The sequence below is a fragment of the Capsella rubella genome, unplaced genomic scaffold (genome assembly GCF_000375325.1).
Source record: "Capsella rubella cultivar Monte Gargano unplaced genomic scaffold, Caprub1_0 scaffold_1, whole genome shotgun sequence".
NCBI lineage: Eukaryota > Viridiplantae > Streptophyta > Magnoliopsida > Brassicales > Brassicaceae > Capsella > Capsella rubella.
Window position 1 is genome coordinate 15230014 of NW_006238923.1, and position 26846 is coordinate 15256859.

Genomic DNA, 26846 nt, shown 5'->3' on the forward strand with positions numbered 1-26846 from the left:
TCTAAGTTTCAGTTGTTTTCCTTTTCAATTGAAATAGTTTTTTTGGTGAGATCTTAATCTGATTTAAGAACAGTATCACATAGAAATCAATCTCTGAATAGGTCATTAACAATGTATAAGAACATCCTTAAAAGAAAAGTAACATAAACTTAAAGAAAGTTCACACAATCGTGTTTGTCCCACTCCATAAAACTTAAAACTTATTGCTGGAAGTGTTACCATTGAATTGTTCATTTGCTATTGATCTTCATGCTTCATCAGTTACATCCACATGTATCCTATGAATGTGATAGCCGAACCTGGGAAATAGTTAGAATACTTTTAGCAAATGTGGGGTTTAATATGCGTCTGTTTTACTCTATTAAGCAAGTAGTGTACATAAAACTATAGAGAACTTAATATTACCTTGTGCTTTGATGCTCCCACATTATCTGACTCGATGTTAATCAGATTATATTTTGGAAAACTTCCTTGAAAACAACGTTTGTTGTTTGTTTCTGAATTTTCCCCTCTTTGTCTAGAATTATTATTTTCAATCCTTTCTTCGATGTAACCCGAGATAACGCAACATATAGCTGGCCATGAGAGAAAACGGGTTTACGCAAGTAGAGACCTACATGTTCTAGAGATTGTCCCTGACTCTTGTTGATGGTCATAGCAAATGCAACAGATAGGGGAAACTGTCTTCTACGCATCTTAAACGGCAGCTTTGTATCTGAAGGTGTTAGGTTTATGTTTGGAATCAAAACAATCTCACCACTTCTTTCGCCGGTTATTACTCTAGCTTGAACTATATGAGTAGCTAGCTGAGTAATCTGTAGCCTTGTTCCGTTGCATAGCCCACCTTTAGGGTCTATATTCCTTAGCAACATCACCGGTGCTCCAATCTTCAATCGCAATGCGTGGTGTGGCATCCCGGACAGTTTGATAGAGTTCAAAAAATCTGGAGTGATTACAGGATTCGTTAATGAATCTGAATCTGTCGGATCTATACTATCTGCACTTAGATAAATCCTTTCTTCACCTACCATTACAAACAATCAATGTGTTAAGTAAAGGTTTTAATAAATTCTATATTTGGAGAAAAATAAAGAATAACTGCCGTGTATTAGTTTCCTTACTTTCTAAATGTTCCAGCATGTACTCATTGATTGTGTTGACATCGTCATTTGTTGGAGCTAAAATTGCTCGCTTTTGAAAGAATTTTGGCTCAATTATCTCGTGCAGTTTAGTTGGATCTCCATAAACTTCTCTAGTAATTGCTTCAATAGGATTCAGTGCTTCTGTTATCAACAAATCTTCTGGGATATCGATAAGTGCCTCACCGTCATTAGGCTCATTAATTCTACCATCACCAACAGCTAATAACCAATCAGAAAACTGCTGGATTTCTGTTGCTTCTGCGGCACTTAAGTTGCCAGATAGGAGTCTCATGTTTTTGGTCAGCTTTAACACTTTGCAATGATCCCAAAGATAAGAAGCATTTAGTGCAGACATCACTATTTCTGCCCTTCCTGCTCCTATTATTACTGGAAGAACCTGCCTAAAATCGCCTCCAAACACAACAACCTTACCACCAAACACCTTGTTGTCTTTGTTCTTGATAATATTCGAGAAGCTCTTATCTAAAGCTTCGAAACAAAATTTGCTCATCATAGGCGCCTCGTCCCAGACAATAAGTGAGGCTTCTTGAATCAAAGAAGCTAAATCAGATTTTGGCTTAATTTTGCAAACAGCAAATTCATCTGGATTCAACGGAATTGCAAACCTAGAGTGTGCTGTTCTTCCTCCTTCTAACAACAAAGATGCTATACCACTCGATGCCACATTTAACACAATCTGTCCTCTAGATCTAATAGCAGCTGCAAGTGTTTTCCATAAAAATGTTTTCCCTGTTCCTCCAAATCCGTATACAAAGAAAACACCGCCTAAATCATTGAATACAGCACCTGTGATTTCGTTGTATATACCTCTCTGTTCAGTTGTTAGCTTTTGAACCCATTCAGAATGTTTCTCTTCCAAGTCGTCTCGATTATATCTCATCTCATCAACAATTAATCGGTTGGAGTTGTCTATACCTTCTCTTGAGGGCTGAGGAAAATTTTCAATGCCTTTGAGTGTTCCACCATTGAACAACATAATCTTCTCTATTTCCTGAAGAGTGTAGTTCTTCATCTCAGCTTCAGTTAGTGTCAGATCTGTGGAGACATTTAAAATGAAAGTAAGCGTATTAAATCGTTAAAATCAAACATATTTACGTTAGCTACAAATAGAATGAACACGTTAGTATATTATTATCCTTACATGGGTTATTGAAGTCTTCTTGCTTTTTTTTCTCAATATCTTGGCTTAACAATTGCCAAGTCTCTGCCCATACGTGCTCCGGTCTAGCTAGAGAATCTGATAAAATCAGCATTGCAAAAAAATTTCTCAGATAGTCCCCAAAACAAAACTGCCCAGCTTTGAGTAGACTATCTATGAACACTTGATCATCATCCAAAATTCCACGTGCAAAACATGCTTCTTTGTAAGTTTTATATACTACACCATTGTATTTTTTGATATCGTCAAATGTCATTGGACCTCTGACAATATTCAGCAGCACCCGAAGATAGTATTCATCTTCCATTTTCCTAGGAACGTAGTTAATACGACCAAATGAAAAACCTCTTGATCTCTTACTGAACTTCTTATTGGTTCCATCCCAAGTAAAATAAGCTGGAATTTCAGCATATAGAAGGTCTCTTGCACGTTTTCCATTCTTCCCAATAGCATTATTCCTATTCAATGTTAACCAAGCCATGAACATAGAATCTTGGTTGGATATACGTTCAAGGACATCATCAATGTGTGCTTTTGAATCAAAATAAGCAGGCTGCTTCCCTTCATCATGAAAAGACAACCTCTGAACTGGTGTAGATCTATGTTGTAGGGGAAACTTGAAAATTCTCCAAATCGCCTCTGAGGCTGAAACATATCTACAGATATAAACAAAGAGATTCAGTTAAACTACCCACAAATGTAAACATAAAAATACTTTATACTGAGATTTAAACATAAGTACCTGCAATCAAACCAGTCTTTGATTTCGTTCTTCTTTTTCTCAGTTGGACTTGATTCTTGCTCTGTTGTGGCACTTGAATTAGTCGTAGGCTGATTAACAGGCTCGACAATGAATGTTACCCGATCTGGACCTTTGTTTATATACTTGAATAAGTATTTTATAGATCCATTCTGATTGCACCATTCTACGTTAATATGAGCCTGATATCGTAGCGACAACTTCTTGTTATATGGAACCACATACCTATTGTCACATTTGAAGCCACCCTTCTCAACAAAATCATTAGTTTCTCTTCTCCTATAGATAGGGTAACCATCACTACCAACCTTAGTAATCTCTTGATGCTTTTTAGGATATTGCTTTGAGCAGGTTCCTTCAACCATACACGGAGATTTTGGATTTGCTGCACCACATGGTCCGTGTATCATAGAGTTTTTAATTACTTCGTAGAGTTCTGGTTCCGTTTCTTTGTCTGGAATCTCAGCCGAAATAATCTTGTCGATGTCGTCTGCTGTATGCAGTTTACTCTTAGCATCCATGAATAACAAAATGTGAGCATGTGGTAATCCTCTTTTCTGAAATTCTACTGTATACATAGCTGCAATACATGAAGATCCAAATTAGAATAACTTGTGTATAAATTTGAAGTATAAGAATGTAAAATAAAAATGGGCAAGCGCATACATGCCACTGTCTTCCCCAGAAATTTCCTTTCTGTTAGATCTCTCATGAGGGAGTCCAGCTTTATTTTAAACATCCTTGCTACAATATCCGGTCTATCGTCAGCTGTTAACCCTCGTGCTTGGCAATATCTTGTTATCTCTGGCCATTTAGGGTTACATGTGAACGTGATGAATAGGTCCGGGAATCCGTAATGCTTACAAATTGCCATTGCGTCATAATAACTCTGAACCATATATCGAGGACCACCAGTGAAAGAAGAAGGAATCAGAATTTGGTTACCTTCTTCACCCATAGAAGTTGTTCCTGATTCAGCTGCCTTTTTGATTGAGTTTAAATTCTCACAACGAAGCTTTGATTGATTGAATCTGATATACGATAGCCGGTTTGATTCAATGGTGGTATAAGCATCACAAAGAAACTGCTGAAACAACCTCTTTGAACGTAACAAAGTATGGCTCTCGTTTTCCCTCTCGTGTATCCTAAATGCAAACCACTGTCTCATGCTAATAGATTTCTTCTTATTCTTCTTCGTCTTTGTTTTTGCTGGTATCACGCATTTCTCTATTCCTGGCCTATATCCATCTTCACCATAGCAAAATATAAGGGGATATTGTAGTGCTAAGTATGAAATATGAATTTGACTGATCCTCTGTAATTTCCCAGTACTCTTTTCTTGTAAAACAATGTCACGGTCAGGCATCTGTTTCACAAAATCTCCAGGAATTAGAGCAGCCACCTCTGATATAGTAGGCATACTGTATGTCCTCCCATCTACACCCTTGCGATCTGCGACAATACGCATGTGAAACGGCTCATCATTATTAGATTCAAACCTCTCTCTAGCGGACCTGAATATCTTCACATACGGATTGTGGTCGTTTAGCATCTTAATAAGTGCTTCTATAACCTCTTTTTTAAGTTGTTTTTTCCCAGTATTTGGTGCTTGAGAGTTTCCCTTGCTACAATAAGATGGTTAACTGATGAGTTAAGCAATTTAGGTAAACAGGTAAACATTAGCTTTAAAAGTAGTTTCAGTACCTGATTATAGTAGCTCTGTTCTGTACTTCGTTTTCAGTGTCCACTATATAGAGCTGTGAATATTTTGCATAATCACCTAAGTCAGGCTTTAAACTACCAATAAGGTGATAGTTTCCCCCTTGCAAGCGGAAGTTTGTAGGTCCTTTCCCTTGTGTGACAGATTTGTCTACCCTCCCACCAAGTGATGTCATTGCGAAAATCATGTTAAAGATTCGCATATTCTCCCTGTAATGTCTACTGAGAGCATCATCACCACTTAGAAGTTTATTTATCAAATCTGGAGAGTCTTTAAGAAAAGGCAGTTTAACTTGTCCTTGTCCACAACATAGTGTGAACGTAGGTTCCTCATGGTTGCGTCTCTTGTTAATACGCTCATCATACCACATTAGAGCGCCACAATATTTACATTTGTATGTTGCATCACCATGGTCAAGATAAACTGTAAATGAGATTAACATTAGCATGATTATATGATTTGAATGAAATCTCTAATTATTTATATGAGTGTACCTGTTTTGGTGGAGCTGCTTGTAGACGTGCTTGCTTTGCTTTGTAATCTTGGCCGTCCTCCTTTATTTCTGCTTGGTACTTTTTCTTGTACTCCAACATTCTGTTTTGTTCTCGTGACTAATTTCTGAAGTGAGGACATGAACTTAACATGTTGTTGTGCTGCTTTACATTCTTCTGTGATGACAGGTTCCTCCACGTTAGCAGAATCTACTATAGAATCCTTTGGTCGAACTATCATGATAGCATCACTTGTATCATCTTCTGTTTCGTATTCTGATTGACTCAAATAGTATTCTTGTTCCACATCTGTTTCACTTGCATAGAAGCTGTCATTTTCGCTGTGGTGCATACTTTCTTCATCTGTAGTTCCATCATTGAGGTTTGAAGTAGATCCGTGGCCTATTTAAACCAATTTCAACGAAATTATTTTCATTGTTAATTCAATAACCAGCAAATTTAGTGTATATTGCATGAAGATAATAGACTTATACCTTGAAAATCAGTAGAGAGATAAGCATTTTCAAAAGCAGCACATAAGTTTTTCCTTGGTAAATTGTTAGCTTTGAGGTGTATTGTTTGGTTGGCATTGGTTAGGCATGACGTCCCCAAACCATATGGATTTGCTAGAAAAACAGTCTCACAATAGTTGGAATAAAGTTAAGGATTGCTATAAGAGTGGTAAAGAATAATGATCAGTTCTACTTCTTACATGAATTTCGTTGATTTGATGCTGTTTTTTGTGTCTCAAGCAGATTAGATATGTGATCTAGTGGAGTTGAACGGTGATTTAAATTTGTAATGTCTTGCAGTACATTGATATGACTGTTGACTGAACTCCTGGTTAAGTTTATCACTGAACCGGCTATTTTGAAATAAAATAGTCAGTATGAAACCACTGAGATTATAATACAGATGTTTCTAAACTGACAAATTAAACAGACACATCATAGTGAGGATTATTTCCTGAAGTATTTGTTTTTTGTGTTGCAGCTGCTGAATGGTGAAGAATGGGACCTGTCTCTCCAGCACGATTAGGGGTACCGTCAGTTAAATTTCTAATGTCTTGAAGAACATTGGTGCCTCTTTTTTTGACATTTAAGCAACCATGATTGTTGACTGAACTCCTGGATAAGTTTATCACTGAACCTGCTATTTTGAAATAAAATAGTCAGTATGAAACCACTGAGATTATAATACAGATGTTTCTAAACTGACAAATTAAACAGACACATCATAGTGAGGATTATTTCCTGAAGTAAATCTTTTTTGTGTTGCAGATTCTGAATGGTGAAGAATGGGACCTGTGTCTCCAGCACGAGTAGGGGTACAATCTAGGTTTGTAATATCTCTGAAAACTCTATTAAAAGCAGATGTTAGAGGCACAGAACCAATAGGAACCGAATGATTAGATCTTGTTGTTTGACTATGATTAGAAACTGAATCAGGAAGACGGGGTCTTTTAGGTGGTTTTGAATTAGAATCAGGATTAGAGAGCGGGTTTTTTTCTTTTGCTTTCATGGTTTTGATGAGAATGAAGGTGCTGTCATAGCATAATCAAACTGTTTGTGAGGAAGCGTATTTGGGAAAAGAAAAAGGGAGTAACACTGAAAATAGATTGCTTACTATGAACTGATTTTTAGGTCAGCAATCAATATTCATTTATACTTTTATTAAAACAGTTTCTAGACTCACCACATCGAGTGCTAATATCATGGGAATTTTTAGCTAATTATAATCCAATCAAATCTGTTATTATATTTCTTATGCAATTATTGCATTTATTAAAAATGCGGGACAAATCTTGGTAGTTCCTTTATTAAAAATGCGGGACAAAACTTCCTTTGCCTTCCAAGTATGATTACCAATACTAACTTCATATGTATCATATAACGTATAGCAAACAATCCATCTAGGCAGATAATATAATTAACATTTGAAGTTCCATTGAATATTATAGTAGACTGTATGAATATTCAGTTGTTTTTTTTGGTCACTAAAAACTGTTTTGAGTTACGTTGCCCCTACATTTTTTTTTCTTCTATTATGCAACATATGTATCAGTTAATATTTTGCGAGTTGATTTATTCCTTTCTCATTTTCAGATGGTTAAGCATATATCCCAATTGAGGCTATCAATTGTTAGGCGGAGCTAAAGGAGTACTATTAAGGTACATTATTTGCTTAAACTTTTATCTTACTACCAAGAATAAAGTAGTTGACGGTACATAGTATTGAGGGAAAGATATATTTTATTAAAACTCCAAGTACTTTATTTGAAAAATGGGAAAAAAAAGTGTATGAAAACAACACTTATTCAGGAATTTGTAACAACCAAAATAGTTTGCAAACTTGGAGATAGGGGCCTCCTAACATAATTAGAAGGTTTTATTTTTATCATACTACGACAACAGTAGTAAACCTACTTCTTCTCTACCTTGATCTTCACTCCAACCATAGCTTTGGCTCCATTGTTCTCAGTTTTGGGAACACCTTTTCCGGTAGTGACTTCGACCTTGTTCACATAATCTGCTTTTCTTTCAAAATCACCTTCAGTGTTAGCTTCATCAACAGGATCTTGTAGTTCATTGTCCTTGTTAAATTCAGGATTCACTTTATCCAAGTCGATTGGTTGAACACACAACTTCTTGGAAGTAGATGTTTGGTCCGCTGGCCCATCCTTAGAACCATAAACACGTTTGGAAGAAGGAGTAATTGAGTCTGGTGTATCCTGAATATTTTCCAGCATTAGAATACCCTGCACATGAACACTTTAATGTCAGACATATAATTCTAAAAATGTATGAGTATTATAAATAAAATGAACTATTACCTTTTCACCAGATTCAATAGAAGCTGCATTGCTCATTTCTGTAGAATACTCCAACAATTCTTCTTCAAGAAGGCCATGCTTCAATAAGGCTTTAGAAACCTTGTAGATTTCTTTCCCATCCCATATATTCTCTTTCTCAACACATAAGAGGAAAAGGAAAGTTTTCCCAATGAGATTTGTGAGAGGCTCTGGTAAATTTTCTGGATCCTCAATCTGAGGAATTAAAATTTATTGCTGGGGTTAGTAAGATGAGAAGATTTAATAGTAGAGTAAACGTTTAAAACATATAGGAGCTGACCTCATCAACAGAACCATCAAGTACTGCATGAGCGGACTGTCCTATGATCTCGGTGCAAATAGAGTCAAAAAGTAACAATTTGGCCTCGCCGGTAGTGTCCATGACATTAGCATAAAGCATAAACCTAGGAGAAATTAGAATGAGTATGCTCCAACCAAAAATTTGGTTAATTAGAATTAATATGTGTAAGATTTAAACATATCTCTCAAATTAGACAGAACAATGATATACCTGGCTACCACATTTGTGACAACACTTTTACATGTGTCACACCAGAACCTTGGTTTGACACCTTTGTTGTTCACACCATGCACACCAGAGTGGATGTGGTTAACTTTTTTATTGCAGGATCTACAGCTAATGTAGTACCATGCCCAGTCTGTATCAATCCCGTAAATTGTACATAGCAGCCTGACCCTTCCAACCTAGTAATGTCCCATAAATTCATGCGGTCTACTTAAGTTAATGTTCAGTAATAATAAATAGAGTCATATGTTCTACCTCTAGGGAATTCTTGATTTCCTCAATAGTTCTCCTTGGAAGTTCTTGGTGAGCGTCATTGTTAACCCTTACCAACTCCAATCTTGGACGCCTTTCACGGAAAACCAACACTAAACCATCCGGGGGTAGACTGCAATATGTCACTTGTTTTAATACAATTAAACGTTTTACTATATGTAATAAATATTAACTGAGTATAGAAAACTTTACGAATTTCTGAACAAATCGACTTCAGGGAAAGTAGGATTGACAAATACTTGAGTAGTGTCATATGAATTTGTTACACTCTTAACACATGTCATATTCATAGATTTGTATTAGATATTAGGCATAGATATAACTGAAAACATTTATAAATTAGGAAGATTAGGCCAAAATAAGTACCTTTGTAAGCTTTTATCTTCACAAAGCGTAGCACAACAACCACATTTGAGCCATCAGATTCTTCGCATGCACTATGAACCTGCTCCGCCAAAGTTCCCCACAGAGTACATGCAAGCCTCTCATCCCTGTCATCGATGGGAAAAAAATAGTTTTGGATGTAGTGAAATATGCATTATCACAATACTGAGCACCATATAAAGCTAACAAAAACATTTGAATGCTCACGTGTCGTCTCTTAGCTCGAAATCGATTTTGGTTGTTGGTTTGTTGTTTGCTTCGAGATTCTCTAGCTCTCCAATAGTAACTATTTGGCCAACAACATCTGCAACATAGATTATATCAGTTATATAAGGATCTGATAATTATGTGTATATATTAAGATGTTAAGTTTAATAAAGAAAACATGGACATACCAACCAACATATGTGGATTGAGCTCTCCACTCTGAATTTTTTGGTACTTTGCCAAAGACAGAAAATAAGATTCAGATTTCGGATCACAAGGCATTACCACAGTTCCGGTGATGAATGCCATCTTGTAAAGATGGCTGGTTGGTCTGAATTGACCGGTTGCGTAGCTGAGACTAAAATTCTCAATGAACATCCACTCGTCAACATGTAGCCTGTTGACATATTTGGGTACCAAATCCTTTTTCACGGTTGCATGGATTTTTTTCCCCTGTCATAAAGTGATTTGAACAGCAATTTAGTTTTCCCATCTTTAGTATATTTTTAAATTTTGGAACGTTTAATGAAAAAGTATAAAGTAATTACCAGTTCATCAGAGAGAACCATCTCTAACGTTTGGCCAGTGTTTTGTGTGAACGCTCTCCAGGAATGGAGCAACTTGACTTGTACTCGCCACGCTGTTTTGTATGGTCGAACGTCTTTCAGGAAGGCAAAGGTTGCAGCCATGGATGAGAAGGAAGGGATAGCAAGTATCAGTAAGGTGAATGTTTCTTAGTTGTTTTCGGGTGTATTTACCTCGGCGAGTCGCACCTATTTATAGTAGTCTGATGATTGAATGAGGTAGTTTTGATCTTATGTGAAGAATAAATTTGAGAATCAAAGAATTAGCGTAATTCCGGGTATATAGAAATCAGTATTTATTTTATGCGTTGATGTGATTTTCTAGTTTTGATATTAGATAATGACGATGAGCATCTATTATTTGAGTTGTTTAGCAATCAAGATATATTTTATGGAAATCATTTGCGAAATTTGTGCGTGAGAATCTCGTATTTCCAAATCAAGTATACGAAGATATGGGGGTGAGATACGCAGAGATATACGCAGAGAAATATTTTCTCCGGAAGTAATGGCGTGACAATGATTTGGGCTTGATTTAGTTGGGCTCGTTATTCATTTTTAGTGTTTTGTAATTGTTTTTGTAAATGTTTATTTTATAATTTTTAAATTAATAAATGCAGTGGCAGAAGATTGTAAATAAGTGAGCAAAGTGAGGGTTTTTTCAAAAATTGCTCCACAAATGTTAATATAGATATAAAAGAAAATATTGAGTGAAATTTATTACTTTTTAACTTTTTTTTTTTTGTTTTCTTGTCAACTACTTTTTTGTTTTTCTTTTTGTGACAGATTGAGTTAAAAAAGTTTAGATTTTTTTATTAAAACTTGAAAGTTAGAATAATTATATTTTGACTAAATTGAAAATTTTAATTAGGTATTAAGTCTATATTATTATTTGTTAAGTAACTTTTAAAGAATAAATTTTTTAGTTTGTAAGATATTACAAGGAATGTTATTAATTTAAAAATTTATTATAATTAAGTCTTAAATCTATATCATGAATTGTGAAGTGTTTTTTAAAGAGACACTTTTTAGTTAGTAAGATATTACAATGAATTTCATTGAATTAAAAATTGATAATTTTATTATAATTAAGTCTTAAATATAGAGAATTTTTGAGAAATACCAATTTTGGTGTATCCCTTTTTAAAAATACCCCTCTTTTCTATCCATTTTCAAAAATACACATTTTCAAATATGAAAAATTATAAACTTTTATATGGTTAATAAGGTATATCGAGATCATCATTACTACTGGGAGACTAAATCTAAATATTTATAAGGTTTTAAAAAAAACTAACGGCATTTATAATGTTTTATAAGGTTTTTAAAAGGTTTACACAGTTTTTATAAGGTTTTTAAATGATTTTTATAAGGTTTTTAAAAGGTATTTATACGGTATTTATGAAATATATAAATAAATTTACACACATATAAAGATAATTTGTGTCTATAAATATAAGTTTACACATATGTTTTTGATAAAATTCAAAATTTATAGTAACTTTTTGATAAAATTAGAAAGAGGGGTATTTTTAAAAAGTGGTATTGGAAAAGGGGTATTTTTGAAATTGCCCCTTAAATATATACAATTACGGATAATTCTATTAAATACCACTAAAATTAATATTTTCCAAAAATACCATGATGAGTTTTTTTTTTTAAAAAATACCAGTAAACTAAAAAATCTAGGTTATTTTTCAAAACTAATTAAAATATATTGATCATTCAAAATATATATCCGTTACAAACATGTATGATTAACCATAACCAACCCGTTGTTTTAACAGAGCTTCATGAACTAACCATACTCGCTAATGTTTTTGGATAATATTCAATACAAACTCATTAGAAAAATTAGTTACAAAAATAGCAAATTCATAATATAAATATGATATATTTGTAAAAAAAAAAATTTAAATACATTTGTATCATTTAGTAAATTAAAACATATTAATAATAGCTCTATAAATATCCTTTGTAGCCCGGTTTTAATTCTAGTTACTAAATATTTTAAAGTTTCAATTTATTTTAAACTTTTTAAAATTCAAAACTTATAATATTTTGAATATATTAGTTTTAATTAGGTAGAAATATATTAAAAAAAAATTAAATATGTTTATACATATATACAATTTCGAATTTTAATAGGCCAATGTTTATGGTAACAAATTTATTATGGTTTCCTTGAATATTGGTTAGTTATTTGTTTTGATTTTTTATGTATTTAAAGCATGGAAAAAATATTTTGTTGTCATTAAATCTGTTTGGCTACAAGTTTGACATCACATTTTATTTCATTTTTTTTATTTAATCAGTTTGGTTAAAAAGACAAAAAATGCTCACTTTTAGTAGAATTGATTAATTCATTTTTTCAGTTTTTTCGCACATATTACAAAAAAAAAAATGATTATAAATATACAATTTTTTTTAAGTTTTTTTCCATAATTCTAGGATGACTTAAGTATCAAATTGGTTTGGTTTGATTTAGGAAAAAGAGTTTAGAGAAAACACGAGAACGGTTCAGTTAGTATTAAACCGGTTCAATCGCCTACTTTGAAAGATTGATCAGAGGGCCAAAAATCAAAGTCAACGGACTCTTCCCAGCCTTGGCTACCTGCGCTCCTAACTCTGTTTACTTGTTTAAACCGAGATCAAACCAAACCGGTTTTATAAGATTTATTTTTAAGGATTGCCCATTGATGATGCTCTTACTTGTTAGGAAAGTAGTGTTTGCAGATTATAACAGATGGTCTATAAAAAAAGGAAAATTATATATTTTAGAAATAATTCCACATTTTATATCTTTATAGATTCTACTGAAATATAACAAAACCATTTATATTAGAGAAATACTTTTAGATATCATCTCTTAAGTTTTTTTTTCAAAAGTACTCGATTTGTTTTTTCCAAAAATATTACAAATATTTTATTTTTCCAAAAATACTATAAACATAAAAAATAAATTTTTAAGATATATATATATATATTTTTTATTTAATATAAGAAAATACCATAAACATAAAAAAATTGATTATTTATATTTAAAATATAGTTTTTGAGGTAAAGTTTAATATTTAAAACTAGAAATTAGTTTTAAATGTTTAAAACTTCAATTTTAGTTTTGTGCTAGTTTCGAAAAATTAAACTTTTTTTTTTTTTAACTCTTGAACTCATATATTAATAATGCAACGGGAACGTCTGAAAAAACAGAGCAACAGAAACAGAGTACAACTTTAAACAGCTAGAAGACGAGCCTAACAAGGCAAAAACGCTAACCCCAACCATCGAAAAATTAAACTTTATAATGAAATTTTCAGAAAAAAAAATTACCAGTAAAAATCGGTATTTAAGAGAAATCTCGTTATATTATTCATCATGTCTATACTAGAAAACACTAGAACAACAACAAAAGGCAAAAATAAAACACTTGTGTTATCACCTCTACACTAGAGGCTCTACTAGAAACAATAAGAAGGCTTCATATACAACATTAAATACAAAACTTGATACAAAATCTTAAACCGACAAATATTGGTGAACCCTTACGAACTAATAAAACCCAAAAAATGTTCTTCTTCTTCGTCGGTGGATTAGGGCAACAAGTGAGGCAAGTACTAAAATCCAGCGCTGGAACATGCATAAGATGCGGCTCTGAAGCTGATCTGGTCGATTACGACAAAGTCTTGAAACTCTTCTTCGTTCCTGTCTGGAGATGGCCTGGTCAAGATCCTCTGCTTCACTGTAAAGCCTGCGATCTTTTCTTCCCTCAGACTCTTTCTTCACCTCCACCAGTTTCTTCTTTAGCTACTTGCCGCTTCTGTGATCGTGCTGTGGAGCCTGAGTTCCGTTTCTGCCCCTTTTGTGGCTCTTCTCTGTAAACTTTGTTCTGCTTCAAGAACTTGTACTTATCTACAAGATGTCTTAGTTACTTTGAGTTATATTCTGTTCTACAAGATGTCTTAGTTAGTTTGAGTTGTGTTCTGTTCTTTAGTATGTGTAAGTAAATGGTTCTTGGAAGGTATGGGTTTAGTGGGGAAAATCTTGATATTCAATTTCTGATGATGAGTGAACTGTACAATGGGAAAAATGAATAACAATATATCTCCTTTGGATTTACAGTGGACGATGTTTTTTATCTACGCAAAAGTTTCTTTGTTTTCATCAACTTCTTCTAGATGAATCCAAAAACTCCGGATAGTTACTTGGTCAAGCTTCTCCGCGGCGAGAACGAACCAGAATAACCCCTAAACTTTTTCTTGAAAGGTTTGCTGGTGAATGTGAGTTGAGTTGCTAAAACTTTCTTTCAGTAACAGTTAGCCGGAGAATGGTAGTTTTTCGTCGCCACGATCTACTGCGTTCCTCCATAGTCTATACCGAACTCCAAGCTTGTCGTAAGCAACTGGTAAGTTCCATATGTTTGCACCATTCAACATCCGTTCTTGTTGTCCTAAAACCAGCCGTAGATCTTCGTTTAAGACCTGTGAACAGAGGGAAACAACGGTTTGAGATACAAGACTGCGATGATGGTATCGAGATCATTGATTCATTTGTGCGCTGTTCTTTTACCTGTTCAGCGAAATGTCTCCAGAGATGTTCCATGAATGGAAGATTTTTCAATATAGGAGCAAAGTCTAGTGACATTCGGTATAGAAGTCTTGTTTTGTTTTTGGAAGAAGGTAAACAGACATGGAGTTGATGAAGATGTGTTGCACATTGCTTTGTGCTTTTTCCTTCTAGTTTCCCGGGTTTGGAGATCCCGATTGTTGATAGCACTATACAAGGCGGTTTAAATTCCATATCGATTGGGTATGGATCCCAGTACCCTTGGAGACCCGAGGAAGGCGTTAAGAACTTCACCAAACTACAGGAGCAGAAACAAGAATCTTAAAATGAGTATAGTTAAAACAGATTCATCTCAATGCTGAACAGAGGTAATGAGAGTAAAACAAACCTTGGGACACTCCAGCCTTTTGCAAAAGTGGATGTGTGAGTGAATGGGGCATGCGCAAGATCCAATAGATTATCTAGAAGCAACCCGTGTTCCACCGGAAGGTCCATTACAAGCTGAGATTTCATCAGAGACAACAAATGAGAAAATGATGCATACATATGAAATGATTGGATTAGAGATATGCTTGAAATGTAAGAATTACCTCAGCATGGATTACAAATCCTGATGGAGGTTGTAAAGAAGGAAGTGTAGGTGCAGGTGGATCACTACCAGGCCAGATCCATATCATACCTTCTTGTTCAAGACAAGGCAATGACTTGATCTTCACCTTAAGTAACTTTGTAGATGGCATCTTCTTACATTCTCCATCAGTTGAGTATTCCCATCCTACAAGGTCACATCTAATAAGATACTAGATGTGGTTTTTCACTTTGTTGTCAACATGTGTAGAGAATGAGTTACTAACCATGGTAAGGACATTGAATACGCCCTTCGTTCACTGTGCCAAGATCAAGAGGACACGCTCTATGCGCACATGTATTCCGTACACATCCTGGTTTCCCGTCTTCACCTCTAAAGATAACCCATGGTTGCTCAAAGCATTCAATTGGCACCTTGATACATAAACATTAGCATCTCTTAGAAGCTTGTAAAATAAAGAGAGACAGAGAAATCAGGCAAGAATTGGTATTATACCATAGTGTCATGCTTGAGATCTGCAGTGAAAGCGACAGGATACCAAAAATTCTTCAAGTGTGGACTATAAGGCGGAACCGGACCAGAAACATTCAAGCTTTTCGCACCCATGTTTGTCTTTTCCCTGTCTAACTCGATAGTAGAAGTAGAGGTTGAAGACGAGGGTTTATCTAAATCGGTTACAACTCTGCCGGGTAACAACCTATCATTTACCAGTTCTTCCATGTGAGCTAACTTGTCTAAAGCAGTTGAAACTCTTGCTTCAGAGATATGAACCTGTTTCAATATTACTAAAGAGTCAGAATAAGATTGAAGCTGAACCCAAAAACCTAATTTTCAGATAGTAGCATCGTTAAGAACCTGTTGGTGAGCTTTAGATAGTTCTTCCTGCAATCCAGCTAGTTCTTTCTTCACAGTACCAATTGACTTGTACTCACGAGCTAGGGGATTAAGTACATCAACGACCTGATATAAATTCATTCCACTAACTTAGTATCATAACAAAACCGACACTAGACACAGACATGTGAATACTGAACACTAATCAGCTCAATACAACCACTGAACTGATAAGCTTTTAAGAACTTGAGCTACTCTTAGCTGTATGTCTACTGTATCTAGCCTAGGGCTAAATGTAGCAGACAACACCTACTTCATAGCTCTGCTCTTATCATAATCTTAAGAACGAAACTTTATTAACAAGTTAGACTTAAAGAAGCTCAAAGAGGTCAATGTAGATGAAGTCTAAGGAAGAAACAAACCTTGTCATGAAGAATCATAATGGTAAGAAGATCTTGACGAGCACGCCAATCCAAGTATTGAATATCGAATCTAGCAACTTCAATAGCTTGATTAACATCCAAGAACTTGCCTTTATAAGGAGGAGCTTTTGATCTAGGATCCTCTACATCAAACAAAGGTCTCCATTGACTCTTCTTCTCAACTAATCCACTCTCATCACCAAACACAGCAAAAACCCTGAACTCTCCTTTCACTCCCTGTATAACACCAAACCAAATCAATCACTAAACCATTCAAAAATCAAACCTTTTCTATCAAAACAATCCCTCTACTAACAAATTTCGCACAACCCAAATCCCAAAATTTCAAAACACTCCCTGTAACCAACCAAACAATCACTCAACCATTCAAAAAATCAAACCTTTACTATCAAAAAACAAAACCCAATTCCCAAAACTGAGCCTTTGACACTGATCTCACAATTTCGAAGCTAAAGATTCAAGCTTGACACTGATTTCACAACCCTAAATTGAAGTAGATGAGTAAAGTTAAAGTTACCTTCTTTCTAGAGAGACAAGATGATCTAGTTTTAGAGAAAGAGAGAGGAAGAGACAAAGCAGAAGCACTAAACACGGCGGCGTTCATGGCGTCACCGGAAAAAGAGAAGAAGGAAGGAAGAAGAAGACAATAGGATTAGAGAGAAACGTTCTAAGAGATTTTATCTTTTATTTAATTGAGATTTTTTTCTGATGATAAGAGTTTGGATTTTGCCCGCGATCTGAGAATGCCTTCGGAGAGATGACACGTGGATAAGTAATTGTATACGTGGCAGTATTAATATCCACATGATGGTGAAGAGGGATTTGCCAGCTCGGATTCTCTAAGATAGCTTTGCCTTTTGTGAATTTTCTTGCATGGTTTTGTCTTTTTCCTGGTTTGGTTTTCCATCACTAGTTTTTTTTTTTTTTGAATTAGTCAAAATAAAAAAACTGTATGTTTTTTTTTTTTTTTGTTGGCTACCAATAATATATTTATATTGATGTCTTGTTACGACAAAAATGTTTGAAGAAAAGTTCAGAGAAATTGTTTTCCCAACGTTACTTATTCAAATGCTTTTGGTTTAAATTATGTACATGGCTGTAGTATGACAATCATTTACCATTTAATGAGTATTTATTTATATTTTGTTATTACAAAAAGACTATGATGAAAGAAGTATGAAATTGGGTTAATTTAATTTCAAAGAAAAATCAAAAGCATATAGCGTTTTCATATATCTATCAGCCAACATAAATCGTCACTCAACGCATTAAATCGTTATTGAATTGATATATAGATTAGATCAAGCTTTTTAAGATGATTTCGATTTCACACAATTCGCACAAATCGGTTTATCAAACAATACTATTTTTAACTATTTTCTCGTTTATAAATCAGTGATAATTATAGGTCTAAATCAAAATTTACATACAAAAATTGATCGTTCAAATATGTGATTAAATTTTTTTGAGTTCTGTATACATTATCAACTTATTATATATATACTATTTCCATCAAAAAACATGTGTAGTTAGATTCTCTTTGATTTGGAATTCGTGGCAAATCTGTAGAGAAGGTAATAAACTATAGTGTTTTCATAAAGTGCCAAAACCGACAGATAATATCGATAACATAAACGAATGAATAGAAAAGATATACTAATATAAATATGTTTTAAGAAAGAATAAAATATTTAAACTAGTGAACTTTATACAAAACTGAGTTTCATTTCAAATCCTAGGTATTGTTGATACCTTTTTGTATTATTTTTAGTTACTTTTTTATATTACATTTGGAAAATTATGTGAAACCCATAAAATAAACTAAAATCATAGTATAATTTGTTTTGTGCTGACATAATTTCCAGAATCATGTTTTCTAAACATGATCTTCGATATGTTGAAAAAAAGATTATAACATATTATTTGAAAAGTTATAAAAGAACAAAAAATACTGATAAAACTATATAGTTTCATTATAATTTGTTTAATTAATGTTTTTGACCCTTTTCACTAAACTCTAATTTTTGTACATATAATTATCTTGAAGTTGAGAAAATAACCAGATTATTTATATTTCCATTTTTGGTCATATACTTGGTCGAAAATAAAAATTGTTAATCACAACATTAAAAAATTGGCTAAAACAAGTATAAGACCAAAATCATCAACAATTTCACTAAGCAATCTATAAGTACTACAATATCCGTGTTTTTTAAATGATATCAAGTATATCTTATTATATAAAGCTTGGTTTTCAAAGTTAGTAACTCATGTGATCGTGACACATGGCAATTTTAACGATTAGAAATTTTGTCATGTGTAAAACAAAATTTTTGTTTACAATAAATTAATAATATTAAAAAGTAACAATAAGAAAATTATATATATTTTAGAAAAGCTTAAAAACTTTAAAAGATCATTATAATCTTATCATATATACAAAATCTTAGCGGATAAATTAGCACATACCTCTTGTACGTTAACAATGTTCCCCGATTTAGGTGACTAAACCTTTTTTATTAATATGTTGATAAAACAATGCATCTTTTAATGTATGAGAAAATATCTAGTGCTAACTTTTATCGAAACCCAAATAAAATTTAAATTTTATATCCAGTTAGTATAAATAATGTTAATTTCACTTTGCGTTAATATATATCGACTCAAAAAACGCGTATGAGAGTGAGATGGCATTGTCTACTAGAAACAATGTCGTTTTAATGTCGTTTGTGAAGAAAAGTAGTTTACGTAGTTGATACTTCTATAGAGATATTACACTAATGACTAAACTAGCTTAAGTATGCAATTCATAGTTACAACATATTAATTGTTTATTTATTCATGTATTTAGAAATATACACGTACATACACACATTTATAACAGTATATACGCTTCCTTTTAACACTGAATTATCACATTTGTAAAATATGATTTACGGTTCCAAGAATGTGGAAGAAAATAGTCACTTGATGAGAATACATCTCGTTGGTGCTCCTTCTGCTCCAACCAATCTCATCGGTAAGCAATGAAGCGAGTACATGCCTACCTCCACATCATCTAGCTTCAACGATTCCACTGGGATTATATCCTGATATCATCATATCTAAGATGTGTTACATTCAACTTCATGCCTTGTCTCACTTTACACATACTTAATTAATCAATTAATGAAATCATATATATCTCACTTTCTTGTTTAGAGAATTAGCTATATGTTACATCCACACAATGAAAATTTTCAAGAAACAAAAGCAATGTTTACGTACTTGTTTTAATTAAACAAGAAAACATGGTGATTTCCTACAAAAAACTACAAGAGTTTTATTATTCTAAAAATACCATAAACATAAAAAAACTGAATTTTGAAGATGTAAATTTTTTGTTTTTTATGTTTGGGTTGACTACTTACATTTAGGGTATAGTTTTTAAGGTTAGGTTTAGTGTTTAGGATTTAGAAATTAGTTTGGAATGTTAAAAATTTAAGTTTTCGTTTTGTAGTATTTTTAGAAAAAAATACGTATTTTAGTGGTATTTAAAAGAATTCCATTATTTCTATAAAGTACTCACCCGTTGTTCAAGTATAACCTTGTGTGCCTCAGGTGCTTCATCATAAGCAGCAAATGAAAGATAGTCAAGTCCTGTATTGGACAAAGTAGTATAAGTACCAGTTTAAGTAAAAAATGTTCACACGATTACCATAACGGAGTAAGCAACATATATAATCAATCTCTTACCAACAAGTTTGATATCTGTATTTTCAACCAACCATTTCACCCCATCGGTCAAGAACCCAACAAAGCTTGAATCAAATTCTTTCTTATACATAAGCCTCCTGATATATAGAGTAAGCTTTGTTCGTTCTTATAGTCTTTGCAACGAGTTCAAGATTTTTTGTAATATAATTATGTTCATATTTTGAGACTTACCTATCAGTATTCAATGTTTTGAATAGCACACGACGAACTCCCTTTGGGATTCTAAGTGATTCCATTACTTCAGCTATATATAATGAAGCAAGCAAAAAAAACACATTAGATAAAGATCTATATTACATTCTTTATTTTTTAAAGTAAAAATTCTCTAATATCAACTCACCAGTTATGTTTTTATCTCTTGGAACATCAACCAACAAAGCAGGACCTAAAGAAAAAGTTAAAAAAAAAAAAAAAACAATTTCATAAAATGATCACTATTAGAACCGGAACCGAACCGAACCACATATATATATCCAATAGGTACCAGAAAATATTAGAAATACAAGTATATACTTAAAATACTAGTTATATTTATACTTCTAATAACTCAAAATATCCAAAATTACAATTATAAATCCGAATATATTAGACATCTTTGGGTAATTTGGATATATCTGGATTAAATGACAAATATTTTAGTTTTTTTTAGCGATATTTTGAGTGTTATCTGATAAATTAGAGTTAAAAGTATCCAGTGGGTTAGTTTGTTTTCCAAGTAGTTCTGATATTATCGAGTAATTCAAGTAGATTTGGGTAAAATATAACCAACCCAAACCATACCCATTTGGTTCTTAACCGGTTCTCTGATAATAATCTAAACTGACCCAAACCTAGAAAATAGCAAACCAAATTTTTACAATTTCAGAATGGTTCATAAACTACCAAAAATTCCAAAATCCGAAATACCCGAACCGATACCCAAATTGCCTAACCACTACCAAATAAAAAAGTTCCAAAAAATCTTACCGTTAAGGGTTTGAAGATCAAGTGAATCAGTATCAAAACCAGAATCAAAATACTGATCATGGAAATGGCCAGGAGCATCAACATGAGTTCCAGAGTGAACAGATAGTTTCATCTCCGAGATATTAGCTTCTGACCCATTCTTCATACTCACAGCAAGTCTCATAAACTCTCCTAATCCTTTTGAAGACTCCCAAACCGGCATCTCCGGGGTGTACCGATGGCTAATGTCGAATATTTTCATTTCTCCGGTATAAACTTCGCGGTGGCTCGGTTTAACATCGTCTAGGTGTTTCATTGCGACCCCAAAGGTAGTGGGGAGTGAAGGGAAAGCTTCATTAATGGCGAAGGTAGTCAAATATAAAGAGAATGAGAGTGTAGTGACGATAATGAAGAGATGGCAATTTACAGGTTGGGTCATTGTTCACGGTCGTGGGTGTCACTAACCTATGGTTTGGTTATGTTATATAATATATGTATATAGTGACAATTAACAAATTGAGTTTTGAGTTTGGGGGAAACTGTTTGTCTTAGAGTAGAAGTATCTAAAATCAATGAACCATTTGGATCACTAATATATATATTGTATCCAGCCTAATCACATGATTCATTTTGTCTTGTGAGGAGATCTTTAACGAACCCAAGAACAATACTTTGACATATACCTACTTTTACTTAGGCAGAAGCTACGAACTTGTGGACGTATGATAGTAATCTCTATGAACGTTTCTATTCATACAACTTTTTTTTTTTTCTCCATTTTTTGAATTTCTCAAAAAATGTAGCTCATGTGAAAGATATGTTAGGGACAAATATAATATTGGTATAATTGAAACCAACCAATCTACAAATTATTTTTCTCCTATTTTTTATTTATTATTAGTATGAAAATTAAGACGTCTGGTTTTAGAAGATGAAATATGTACAATTCTATAAATTATCATTTGTAGAATAGGTTAATATTTAGTCATTATCATTTAGCACATATTCATTTGAATAGTTTTATATACATATATAGTGCGTTAACTAATGTAAACAACCATACTCTACTCTCCTAACTGAACTTTTTCATGTCGGTGACGGGAGCAAACTCTGATCAGACTATTACAATCATATTTTCATCCGTAGAAATAGAAAGTAATGCCAAAGATGCTGTAAAGGGCGTTATGGCAGCAGGTTCGCAGCTATTCCTGGGCACAAAAACCGTAACCGAAAAACCGAACCGGAACTGACCCGAAAATAACCCGTTTGGTTTGGATTCGGTTATTATCTAAATAATTGATGGATATTGTTTTCTAGCAGTGGATATCGGATCGAATCCAGGTATTATCCGAGCACGGAATGGGTATCCGTTTACCCGGATTTAGAGTAAACCTAATCTACTTTTATCTTTCATTTGTTTTTATTTTTGGGCATTTTGCTTCATTTTTTATACAAACAGATCCATTTTACCTAAACCAAATAGATATCCAAGTATTTTGGATATAATACGGTTCCAAAACTATAGAACCGAACCGATTCAGAATCGAGAGGATCCGAACCAATATCCGAACCGAAACTTCTTGAATTTTAAATGGATAAAAATTTCTTATACCTAAAAGATCCGGAACCATTCGATTTTTACCCAGAACCAACCCGAATACCCATATGCCCAGGGCTATGAAATATACCTTTTATGCATTGGTTATGATTTGAGAAGCTACGTAGCTATTCGAGAACCTAGCATTTTGGGCGGACGCTAACAAGCTGGTCTTGTATCTCACGCAATTCATGCACATGTCGACCACCAGATCATACATCCAATGAAGTTAATGTTTGTATATTTACTGGCTAGTATTTGCAATGAGCGTGGTTAACTTTTTTGGTTTTTTTTTTTCTTTTTATATCATTAGTTATTAAATATATTTATTTTTATTGATTTCGTTCATAAATAAAAGAAGTTTAAGATTAAAAGGATTACTTTGGAAATAAAATAGTGCAATCTATTTATCGAAGAAAAAATAGAGTTCTTCTATATATAGAGATAAAAAAATAGCAATCTCTATAATAGAGGTGTATATAGAGGCAGGCGGGAGCAAAATTTGCTATATAAAAGAATTTAGAAACAAAATGGGAGTGGGTTGGAGATGCTCTTATAAGCTATTTGACTATCATTAACGAATAATGAATATATGTTTTCATGCTAAGTGTAATATTATTTTTTCTAATATCCTTCTCTATCCTTTCAAACAATGGCAGATCTAAAACGAATTTTTATTAGGTGAAAATTTTAATAAATATTAATATATTAAATCATATATATATTAAGAAAATAAATTTAGATTCATATATATATATATTACTTTTAGTAGGATTATTTATTGAAATTGTGGTGTAATCTATCATAAATAACAAGAAAATTGTAATTTTTTTTAATAATAAGTGTTATGCGAATCTTATGCAAAGCTTATGCAAAACATATGTAATATTATGCAAAGAAAACAATCTTTATTAATAATAAGTACTTAGGCTCTAGTTTCCTGTTAACATTCTTATTTACTCATCTCTCAAGTTCATATGTAACTAATGTGTTATGTATTCACATAAGTCATGATTTTTTGAACACGTTAAATTCTATGTGTCTTTTAATTATCCTTTTTTTTGCTTTTTGTTTACACACGAGTGATCGAAAGAGTAAGAAGTCAATAACCAGTCATATGTACATGATGAGTGACTCCAAAACAAAACATTCCCAAACATTCACATGCAGTTCAAGGTTAAACCTTACAAGAGAGTCGTCCAAGAACCTTCTAATTATCGTTGATGAATGCTGAAGTGAATGTTTAATGTTTTGAGATAGATGTAGGCAGAGCCGTCGCTAATATTAAATGGGCTACAAGCGAAAAATATACTCAGCATTAAATATTAAATATTTACTTCAACATTCATATATATATATATGTAAATCAAATTTTATTAGGTGAAAAATTGATAAATATTAATATATTGAATCATATATATATATTAAGAAAATAAATTTAGATTTAAAAAAATATATATATATATATATATATATATATATATAACTTTTACTAGGATTATTTATTGAAATTGTGGTATAATTTACCATAAATAACAATAAAATTGTAAATGTTTTTAATAATAAGTATTATGCAAAACTTATGCAAAGCATATCTATATTAACATTTTTTGCATAATTTTTTGAAAATAAACATTGGAGTTGGAAGTTATCTACAAGGCTATGCCATTGGCATTAATTATTTAGTTAAAAGTTTGAAAACTAATAATAATCATTTTCAAAAAAATCCCTAAAATCCTTAAAAACGCGGGTTAAAATTTATATTTTTACGTATGAAGTAAAAATATTGCATCTGTTAAAATTTTGAAAATCATAACATTAAGAAGAAAAAAATTAATCAATATTAATTGAATATCATATTTTCTAATATAGATTAGAGCCCGTCTAGGGTTATTTATTTGGGGGAATTTCAAAAATACCCCTTTTCATATACCTCTTTTTAAAAATACCCCCTTTTCAAACTTTATCAAAAAACCCACTAAAAATGTTGAAATTTATCCAAATATGTGTGTAAGCTTATAAATATATACACAAATTACCTTTATATGTGTCTAAAACTTTATACACCTTTCATATATAGCGTAAAAATAAATTATAAAAACCTTATAAAACCGTATAAACCCTTTTAAAAACCTTTTAAAAACCTTATAAAACTTATAAAAACAATTTAAAACTATTTAAAACATTTTAAAATATTTGTACCGAAAATAAAATTAAAACTAAAATTCTATTGTAAGAATGTTATATCAAAAGTATTTCAAAAAAGATAATTTTTTAAGTTAGTAAATTGTTTTTTGTTGAAAAAAGTTATTTATCTATCATACATATTTAAAAATCGTTATTAAACATTCATTTAAAAATACAGTAAATTTAAATTATTGATCACCAAAAGAATTGTTAGTTATTCACCATTACTCATAATATTAATATTGCCAAATTTTTCAAATAACTTCATTTAGATATTATACCCTAAACATGATTATACCATTATCCTAAAAAATGTTATTTCCTAACTTCCAATTTTTTTAAAAAAACTATTCTCGCATAGTTTTTTACTTTTCAATTTATTGTCTTTCTTAAACTTAATTAATTATTACAAAATTTGATGGTAAAATTCTTACAAATTAACATCAATCCAATAAAATGAGTTATAAGGTCGTTGAGATAAGCATTAACAAATTATTTTAGATATAAAAGTATAAAAAATTACATATTTCAAAAAATAATATAATCATTATACTGTACTACTAATTATATTGACTTTTGTTATCCTTACTTTAAGTTAATAATGTTTCTTGTTTTAGTTGTTTTTTATTTACCCCTCTTGTTTTAGCCAATAAGATTGCACTATGAAATATTACATTTAAATAAAATTAAAAATTGTAACATATTAAAATAAAAGTAAAAATATTTAATAAACACATTTATTTTGTTAAACCCATAATCTCGTTAAATTGTACCATCTAAATCTTAATTCTCTTTTATAAATTGAAACAGATAAATAACCTTGTATAAATTGTGTAATCTAAACTTCACTCTTTATTTATAACCTAAATCGACATAAAACTTTGTTTAATTATAAAATCTAAAACATAATCCTCAGTTATAAATCCGGGCAACCATATAACATGTTTAGTTGTAAAAACTAAACTTTAATCCTATTTTATAAATTAAAATCGACAAATAATCTCGTTTAGTTGTAAATACTAAACCTTATTCTCTGTGATTACGCAAACCGACATAACCAAAATTAGGTTAATAAGTCATAAAAATAACCAGTTTTTTTAACGTTTTCAGTTTTTAAATATGCATCATATTCATTTTTATATAGGATGTTGAAATGTAACAATTGAGGTTATTAATATACATCTGAATTTATGTATATAATTTGTATAAGTGAATTTATCTATAATATTTGTAATTTATAGTCAAATTTCTCTTTTTCTAAATATAATATTCATTTTCAAACTACTGTATAACTTATAATATTTAAAATATTAGTCTTATTTTTGTAAAACTGTGTCAATTCATATTTTTTAAAAAGTCGAAAATGTAACGCCCGTGTTCTGGAAAATAATATGAGACTGAGTGTGTATAAGAATTAGGGTGGAGTCGGTTTAATTCCGGTGGATTTCCTAAACTGGTCGATTTGTTTAATTGAATCAAAGGAGGTTTAATTAATATCGGTTTAGGTAAATCATGGTTTAATCATAATTAAACCAAAAACCCTAACTTTTATAAGGAGCGCTTCTTCTCTCTTTTGTTTTGTGGCTGTTGTTTCTGAGAGTTGAGTTGAGAAAAGGAGAAAGAGAAGTTCACTTGTGAGAAGGAGAGTGTTAGCTTTGCTTTGGTGTTTAAGGCAAGACGCTTCTTCTCTGTTGCGAACTGGGATCAGCGGAGTTTGTAAGTGCGATCCTGGTTTCATCGTTTCTCCGATCGGCACCAAAGTTTGTGGGGAGCTTCGTGACGTCTCTATCTTGCTTTTCACCGTAGGGATTAAG

General features: G+C 32.2%; 5 protein-coding genes and 1 long non-coding RNA gene across 6 annotated transcripts; 2 read left to right on the plus strand and 4 right to left on the minus strand.

Moving 5' to 3' along the window:
• Positions 1-80: 80 nt before the first annotated feature.
• Positions 81-5172, minus strand: LOC17896811. Its single transcript, XM_023789112.1, has 6 exons — positions 4787-5172; positions 3749-4707; positions 3038-3662; positions 2305-2978; positions 1122-2198; positions 81-1024 (listed from the first exon to the last, which is right to left on the minus strand). The coding sequence occupies exons 1-6, from the start codon at positions 5170-5172 to the stop codon at positions 447-449; spliced, it is 4299 nt and encodes a 1432-aa protein (XP_023644880.1). The 3' UTR covers positions 81-446.
• A 1108-nt stretch (positions 5173-6280) lies between these two features.
• On the plus strand, positions 6281-7894 carry LOC111832499. Its single transcript, XR_002835350.1, has 3 exons — positions 6281-6333; positions 6574-6631; positions 7399-7894. It is a non-coding gene; the product is annotated as an uncharacterized LOC111832499 (long non-coding RNA).
• A 1-nt stretch (position 7895) lies between these two features.
• Positions 7896-10128, minus strand: LOC17897272 (replication protein A 70 kDa DNA-binding subunit B; the record flags this gene model as incomplete). The annotated part of the gene is made up of 10 exons (XM_006303469.2): positions 10083-10128; positions 9723-9987; positions 9535-9631; positions 9310-9434; positions 9136-9181; positions 8926-9055; positions 8656-8849; positions 8425-8548; positions 8127-8339; positions 7896-8051 (listed from the first exon to the last, which is right to left on the minus strand). Coding segments are annotated over exons 1-10 (1371 nt in total), but the record flags the coding sequence as incomplete, so codon positions are not given.
• A 3451-nt stretch (positions 10129-13579) lies between these two features.
• LOC17900091 lies at positions 13580-14236 on the plus strand. The gene has a single exon (XM_006303620.2). The coding sequence runs from the start codon at positions 13685-13687 to the stop codon at positions 13994-13996; it is 312 nt and encodes a 103-aa protein (XP_006303682.1). The 5' UTR covers positions 13580-13684; the 3' UTR covers positions 13997-14236.
• Positions 14144-17324, minus strand: LOC17900609 (chlorophyllide a oxygenase, chloroplastic). The gene is made up of 9 exons (XM_006307147.2): positions 17065-17324; positions 16527-16763; positions 16126-16230; positions 15766-16041; positions 15536-15683; positions 15272-15456; positions 15070-15182; positions 14685-14979; positions 14144-14596 (listed from the first exon to the last, which is right to left on the minus strand). Exons 1-9 carry the CDS (start codon positions 17149-17151, stop codon positions 14432-14434), a joined length of 1611 nt encoding a protein of 536 aa, XP_006307209.1. The 5' UTR covers positions 17152-17324; the 3' UTR covers positions 14144-14431.
• A 2041-nt stretch (positions 17325-19365) lies between these two features.
• LOC17899772 (kynurenine formamidase) lies at positions 19366-21738 on the minus strand. Its single transcript, XM_006306295.2, has 6 exons — positions 21270-21738; positions 20644-20688; positions 20475-20547; positions 20283-20380; positions 20116-20186; positions 19366-19636 (listed from the first exon to the last, which is right to left on the minus strand). The coding sequence occupies exons 1-6, from the start codon at positions 21685-21687 to the stop codon at positions 19511-19513; spliced, it is 831 nt and encodes a 276-aa protein (XP_006306357.1). The 5' UTR covers positions 21688-21738; the 3' UTR covers positions 19366-19510.
• Positions 21739-26846: the final 5108 nt, after the last annotated feature.

Bases quoted from the DNA above. Each gene is read 5' to 3' on its own strand.
- LOC17899772 (XM_006306295.2), bottom strand. From the start codon at position 21,687: ATGACCCAACCTGTAAATTGCCATCTCTTCATTATCGTCACTACACTC. The intron at 20,689-21,269 runs GTAAGATTTTTT...CTTTTTCTTTAG, and splicing joins TGATCTTCAAACCCTTAACG to GTCCTGCTTTGTTGGTTGAT. The intron at 20,381-20,474 runs GTAAGTCTCAAA...TCTATATATCAG, and splicing joins AAAACATTGAATACTGATAG to GAGGCTTATGTATAAGAAAG.
- LOC17900091 (XM_006303620.2), top strand. From the start codon at position 13,685: ATGTTCTTCTTCTTCGTCGGTGGATTAGGGCAACAAGTGAGGCAAGTA.
- LOC17896811 (XM_023789112.1), bottom strand. From the start codon at position 5,172: ATGTGGTATGATGAGCGTATTAACAAGAGACGCAACCATGAGGAACCT. The intron at 3,663-3,748 runs GTATGCGCTTGC...CATGTATTGCAG, and splicing joins TCTGGGGAAGACAGTGGCAT to CTATGTATACAGTAGAATTT. The intron at 2,199-2,304 runs GTAAGGATAATA...ATGTCTCCACAG, and splicing joins AGAAGACTTCAATAACCCAT to ATCTGACACTAACTGAAGCT.
- LOC17900609 (XM_006307147.2), bottom strand. From the start codon at position 17,151: ATGAACGCCGCCGTGTTTAGTGCTTCTGCTTTGTCTCTTCCTCTCTCT. The intron at 16,764-17,064 runs GTAACTTTAACT...GGTGTTATACAG, and splicing joins CTTGTCTCTCTAGAAAGAAG to GGAGTGAAAGGAGAGTTCAG. The intron at 15,684-15,765 runs GTATAATACCAA...TTATGTATCAAG, and splicing joins ATCTCAAGCATGACACTATG to GTGCCAATTGAATGCTTTGA.